The 7,058-nt window shown below is 44.0% G+C and overlaps 1 protein-coding gene across 1 annotated transcript in view; it reads left to right on the top strand.

The window, feature by feature from the left end:
• The window catches only part of ARIH1 (ariadne RBR E3 ubiquitin protein ligase 1), an 87,741-nt gene extending 80,982 nt beyond the window's left edge, over positions 1–6,759 (top strand). Inside the window, exons 12-14 of the mRNA XM_001365085.4 lie at positions 131–391; positions 2,614–2,726; positions 3,644–6,759. Of these exons, the coding sequence (XP_001365122.1) occupies positions 131–391; positions 2,614–2,726; positions 3,644–3,728 (459 nt within the window). The 3' untranslated portion in view covers positions 3,729–6,759. The remainder of the gene's footprint in view (positions 1–130; positions 392–2,613; positions 2,727–3,643) is intronic.
• Positions 6,760–7,058: the final 299 nt, after the last annotated feature.

Below are 7,058 nucleotides of genomic sequence, written 5' to 3' on the forward strand. Positions count from 1 at the left end.
TTCACCCGGGGAGCACAGTCTGGGCACCTTCCAGCCGCCTGCTGTCTCCTTGTACTCCCTCCACACACTCTTGTCCAGCGGTCAGAAAGGTCAGGCCGTTGTGCTCAGCCACGCGCTCTGTCTTTCACAGAGGTCCCGGGCAGCCCTCCAGAGGTACCTGTTCTACTGCAATCGCTACATGAACCACATGCAGAGTCTTCGCTTCGAGCACAAGCTGTACGCTCAGGTGAAGCAGAAGATGGAGGAGATGCAGCAGCACAACATGTCCTGGATTGAGGTGCAGTTTCTGAAGAAAGCAGTGGACGTGCTGTGCCAGTGCCGTGCCACTCTGATGTACACGTACGTCTTCGCCTTCTACCTCAAAAAGAACAACCAATCCATCATCTTTGAGGTAGGCTGTGCTCCTGCCACACTCCGGGGGTCCATGGTTGGGCATTGAGGTGGGTCCAAGTCACTGTCTTGGGGGCTCATTTCTGGCCCACTGGACCATGCCTCAGATGGGATGTGGAGGGGTTACAAAGGAAGCCAATTGCAGACAGTTTCCTTAAAATGTGTTTGAAAAGTTCTAAACTCTGAGTCTAGAGGCAGGTAACTTTTTCTCTGTCAAAAGGTCCCCCTGGTACCAAATAGCAATGATGGCTAAGTTCATCTTAGACCCTCTCCGGTGTGAGCAGGCTGCCATGGTTGCCAGTGAGGGATAGACATTGACACCGAGCTTCTCTGGCACATAAGAGGCATCTGAGTTCTTGGACTTTAGAGAGTTCTTTGTATAAAAGATAAAGACATTTGGAAGAATTTTGTTTCTAGAGACCTTTAATCAGATTGTCTTCAGGGAGCCACATTTGAACAGACCCTGTGCAAACTCCCATCTTGGTGCCTCCACATTGTTTTTAGTGTGCTCTCAATTTAACTTTGGGTGGTTTCTCCACCTGCTACTCTATATTAGTCATTAATTATAACCCCAACTCAGCTGTTTTCCCATGGTTTTATCTCATACCAAGAGTTCTCCAGAAATGTGGTGGTGTGATCTGTTAAATGGTAAATCCCTTGAGAGTAGTGCTAATGGCTGTCATTCCTCATCTGTTTCTCTCACACATGTCCCAAGTCCATTAGCACATTTGGGGCAGTAAGTGGGTATTTATGGGTCCATGATGATGTTGGTAGGGGTATCTCCATAGAAACATAGTTTTAGTTTGGGGCAGTGAAAGGTCAAGTGACTTCCTAAGTCACATATAATGTGTCAGAATCAGAATTGGAACTCGGGTTCCAATTTATAATGCTTTTGCACAAAGTTAACTGTAACTAGTTAAATATTATTTGGTTGAATTATCCTAAAATACTAGGCCTAACTCAGGAAAGGACCTCAGAGACCATTTAGTCTAACTCCATCCATATGATAGAAGTGGAAATCTTGTAGATCTTGTAGAGGTTAAGGCTCCTGCTCAAATGGCTCACCAGCAGTGAGTGTGAAAAGTAGAATTTAAACTCAGACACTTTGACTTCAGAGCTGTGATATTTTGACTGTCCCTTGCTTCCTCTCCTTTTTGATCAGAGAGACATAATGTCAACTGAAAATTTAAACTTTTGGTCTTGGTTTGGTTTTTTGTTTCGTTTTTGCTATTTATAGATATGATTATACATGTATTGTGCCTAATTTTGCTCCTTGTTTAACATTAGTTGTGTAATTTAGTACCAAATGGAAGATGACACTTTCTGTCTTTTGGATTTGTGGTTCTAAGACAGATTTGGAGAAAAGTATGTACTCAGAAGTGAATCTATTTTGAGATTACATCGAAAGTATGAAGGAAGTGTTGGAAGAATTAAAAGGCCAACTTAGTCTTGGTTGTAGTAGTGACCTGAGAGTTGTCATTTGTAAATAAATGGGATGAAAAAGATTTAACTAATATCTTATAGGCTTGACACGCAGTCTCGTGCTCAAAAAAACAAAAACAAAACTAGAACACAATAAAGTCCTTTTCCTTGGAGGAAATGATAGCCTAGTGACAGGAGGCAAAACACATGAAATATCTTTCCCTCATTGGCATGGTGGATTTCTTTTTTCTCTCCCTCTAACTTGACTTCAGGGTTGTTCTCTCCTTCCTCCAATAACAAAGGAAAGCACAGCTTCAGAAGGCCCCTAACTCAGGATGTACACTGAATTTTTTATCAACATATATAATAACTAGTGAATTCTAATGTTAACCTCAGTTGTGTCTAATTTTACATTAATATTGACCCTCTCTAATGAGAAAAAAAGAATGCAATCTTGAAGAAACACTGTGACTTAAGGTCAGAAGGCACACTAGATTTCCCAGAGCAGAGGTGTCAGACCCACTAAAGGGCCCCTGCAGCCACAGCTTGACTTGGTAATGTGTTCTGCCCTCTGGAGTGTTGCAGACCCAGGTTAAAGACCTCTCTCCTGGAGCATGAGGAGCAGTTGGGTCACAGGAAGTGAGGCAGAAGAGCAGATGCAAAAGACCACTGGAGATCTGGGGACTGAGGAGGGTGCTGAAGAAAAAGGAGCTGAAAAGAGCAAAGTCTCTGGGAAAAGGGCCAGGGACAAGCCTGGTGCTTTGGGGTAGAACAACCTGAGACCTCTTCTTGTTCTTGCAGAATAACCAGGCAGATCTGGAGAATGCCACCGAGGTGCTGTCAGGGTACCTGGAAAGAGATATATCCCAAGACTCACTGCAAGACATAAAGCAGAAAGTTCAAGACAAGTACAGGTGAGATGCTGCTCAGTTATCTTCCATACTTGTTCTAGCTGTGTGTGGTGAGCTAGATCCTTGATGTGTAGGGCAGCCTTGGGGTCTTTGGAAGATCCAAGATGGTGGCTTTGCCTCTCAGGTAGAGATGGGGAATTGAGTCCTTTACTCCTTCTTGGTATGGCCACATCATTCTGATTCTCAATTGTGGGTAGGAAGGGAAGGGCATAGAGGCACATGTAATCGTGTCGAATGGGGTGACTAGGCATGTGATTTGGGGGGAGAGATAGGGGCTGTTTGGGACAGGTTAAGGTTTTAATCAAGCTAGACATGTCAGCTGGCAGGTAGAAATGTGAGGCTAGAGCTAGTGGTCAAGGGAGAGACAGCTTGGGGAGTCTTTCTGTAGACTTGGGAGAAGTGAGAATTGTGTGGATTGGGAGAAGACAAGCCCATTCTGGAGCCATGCTGGAAGAAGAGACAGGAGGAGCTGCTCAGCGGTAACAGGTGCTGTGCCATGTCAGTGGCATCCACGGGTACCAGGTACAAGGGGGCCAAGATACCCACTTAGATTTAATGGCTTTACAGGTCTTTTGATGTGAGGAAAAATGTATTTCATATCAAGGTAGCATTGAAAGAAAGCCAGAATCCAGAAATTAGTTGTTAGTGGGAACAATGGGGCCACTGGTTGAGGAGATGAAAGAATGAAGGGAAAGGTTTTAGAGGAAATAGATGAACTTGGACAGTGGATGAACCTTCTGAAGATGCCCAACAGCTGGCAACTTGGGTAGAGAAGTTCATCACAAGCTTCCTGTGCTTAAAAAAAAAAAATGGGGAAGCCTGTTAGTAAAGATGTGGCTGTGATGCTTCTTTTCTCCAGAATGTATTAAGAATGCAGCTTTGTCATTGGTCTCCCTCTTCTCCCTGCCTTTCCCCCATAGATACTGTGAGAGCCGACGGAGGGTTTTATTACAGCATGTGCATGAAGGCTATGAGAAGGACCTGTGGGAGTACATCGAGGACTGAGAAGGGCCCTGCATCCAGTGGACTCGGAAAACTTGCCATCTAGAGTGCTCATGCAATTAAAACAAAAACACAAACAAGGAGGCACTAAGCCTGTTCTGACACCGCTGGTCTGTAGTACCGGAATTCTGTTTTGTTAACGGAAAGTTTAAGTAAATTATATTGTAATAAAAAAAGGTAGATAAACCATTGTACAACAGTATTCTAGGCCGCCAACAAGCGTGACAGATGCACTAGAAGCCCTCCGACTTTGACTTGTAACGCAGCTTCATCCTCCCAGCTGGCTCCTCTTTCTTTTCTTTCCCTGTGTGTAATACAGTTCACCCTAAAACAGTTTCTTGACACCGCTCTTCATGTCCAGACCAGCCACTTTGTTGTACTTTGGTGAGGGATCTCTTCTCTCCTTCCCCTCCCTTCTACCCCTTCCCCCCCTCCCCAGTGCCCGAATGTCCAATGCTGACCCAGCTCTGTGGGGGGAGGGGAGAGGCAAGCAGCAGGGAAGGAACTTTGTACATGACTTTTAAACCCAGAGGACAACACAGTATTTTTCAAAATTGTATATAGCGCATATGCATGGACAAAGCAAGCGTGGCACGTGTTTGCATAATGTTTAATTACAAAATATTTATTCTTTAAAAATTCTTCAAGATTATGTCTATTTGCTGTGCATTTTCTTTCAGTTTGCTTCCTTTTCCAGGGTTGGGGGCTGGCGGGTTGGTCTCTCCTCTCCTTCCTGGCTATATTTAAACTGTTTGGTTCCCTCTGCTGCTGCTGCGGCTTCTCATATCCACAGCCTGGCCCATCTCGGGTGTGCCATTGCTGGCAGTGGATGCCACACCTGGAATCCCGGCTCCTGGCACAGAACAGTGAGGACGCTGGGCAGCGCAGTGGGGGCCCTTCCTACCTGTCCCACCTTGGGCACTCTGCGCCTACAGCTGAAAGCTCCCTTGATTGGCTGAGGGTCAGACCCACAGGAAGTCCTTTAGCATCTCCTCTACGGTTTTTATTGCTGCTTAGGAGCCTTTTAAAATGTTAGTTGTGGCTCTCTTCACCCTTCTCGAGAGACCCTCCTCTTCCATTCCCTCACCTATAGCATCAAATTAAATGTTCTTTGCCTTGAAGACTTTTTTAAACCCCAAGCCCAAAAAAAAAAGGCCACCTTTCAGTTCATGAGGAAATGGATTTGAAAAGAAAGGTGGCGAGACTGACTGTCCACATGTGTTGCTGTGGATTCACTTCTAAGGTTAGCAGCCCTGGAAAGCAGAGCCCCAGCTAGTGTCAGTCAGTAGGAATCACTGTTTGCTTTGCCAGCAGGTACAGGTGGATCCAGGTGGTCTGTGGCATCCGCTTTGGCGGATTCTGTCCTCAAGCTGTGCTAACAGGACTGGCTGGTGTGGCGATTCTGTGAAATGTGTGCACACCTGGTAGGCAGTTCCAGGGACTAGGCTGGTTTCCCTAAACTCGTTACCAATTGGAATGAAAAAAAATCAGAGGTCTTGGTGGACAAGATCCGTTTGAGCTGCGAGGACCTCTCGTCTCCCTGTAATGTCGTGCAGCCAGAGAGCGGTTCATTCCCTGTAACCTCCATGAGGCAACTTTGCCCTGACCATTGCCACAACATGCTTCAAGGACAGATCTCTTCCCTGCTAGCTTAAATGGGTTTTTACACTGTCACAGCGCCTCTTAGGAAAGTTTGTTTTCATGGTCTTGTAAGTGCTCTTTATCACCCAGCTCAAATCAGATTGCATTCATGATTCGTGTGAGGTCCTCCCCCATAGTGTTGTATTATGCTGCTTCCTGAAATAAGCCATCTTACAAGAGCGCATTCCTACACCCTTCCGGCCATCCCTCTCGCCACCCTGGTTCCAGATTGGAGTTTTCCCAGAGTTCTTTCCTTGGCTTAGAGTTTCAGCAACCCCTGGTATACACTTAGGTTTGGGGTTGAGGAACTTTTTATTTAAATCTCGAAAAAAGGTTCTTTTCCTGAGATCTTTCTGGGTGCAGCCAGTGTTGCTATATAGACATATGTGGATCATTTTTAAACTGCTAGAGTTTTGGGTTTTTTTTTTTTTAACTTTCCAGTTAATTCTGCAGTTCTTAGGTTGGAGCTTTTAAATTTTTCCCCTTCATATCCATTTCTTTGCAACAAGTAACCAAAAACAGTATGTGCTTTGTAATAAATAGCCCCCAACAATGAGAGAGAATTGCTTATGACACAGACATTCTGATTTCGTGTTGGAGGCCTGAGGATGTTGCATGTGGGTGAATTCAGTAGTTAGTCTGAGTCAGATGGTTCAACTTATTCTGGTCCCTGATTAACAGCTGTCACCATGTTTGATGCAATTATCTAGATTTTAAAGGCTTCCTTGTTGGCTTTAGTGCCTCTAGCTGCTTCCCTGTTTCACTGACCTACAGGCCTTTGTTAGTAGTGGGCTCTGTTCACATGCAGCACCAGGGTCAATTTTCTTTTCTTTTCTTTTTTTTTTAATGCATGTTTCAGTTGAGCAGCGCACTGAGCAGTAGAAGGGATTTCAGTGAAATCCCAACCAGGAGCTCAGGATATAAAGCAAAAATGTTCAGTGGCAGACCCCCAATTCTATGTAAATTTTTACAACCCAGGTTGTATGTATGTGTATACATACATACATACATGTTGTATATATGTGTATACGCAGATCCAAGACTGGCTTTTGATTTTCAGAACGGTTGAATCTGTAGTGTTAAATGTAGTTCAACCACTGTTAGAAACTGAAATTAATACAAAGATAAGGGACTTCAATCCCACTTGATGTAACTGAGGTCCTTTTAACTAAAAAAAAAAAAAACCCATTATAGAGCACTTGGGGGTGGGGGGAATGGTAAGACAATCAGATTGGTGGATTGATTAAATGCTCCTAACCCTGTAATTTTGTGCATAGAGCACCTTGTGCTGTGGAAATTAATGTTCTTAGATTTTCATTGTAACTGGACTGTTCAGGTTGCCCAGAGGGAAAGAACATTCCTAATTCTAATAAAATAAACTTTTATTTTGTTATTCCATTAGTTATTTATGTTTTGTTTTAATAGTAAAATATTGGTGGCCTAACGGGCCTCTCTCTTAATGTGCCTTAGTCCCTGTTCTGATTTTGTTAACAAGTCAAGAGTAGGTCTGTTCTCCAAATTGAACTGAATTGGGATAGGCCTGCCTCCCTGCATTCTTTACAAAAAATTCCAGTATTGAGGTCATCAGAGAAATTTGTAGAACTCTACCTTTTACTGCATCTTGGAAATTCAGCCCCAGCACTAAATATAAGCTGTTAAAATGTCTTAACAGTAATGAGAATTCCAAATAGT

Source organism: Monodelphis domestica, chromosome 1 (genome assembly GCF_027887165.1).
Source record: "Monodelphis domestica isolate mMonDom1 chromosome 1, mMonDom1.pri, whole genome shotgun sequence".
Taxonomy (NCBI): Eukaryota; Metazoa; Chordata; class Mammalia; order Didelphimorphia; family Didelphidae; genus Monodelphis; species Monodelphis domestica.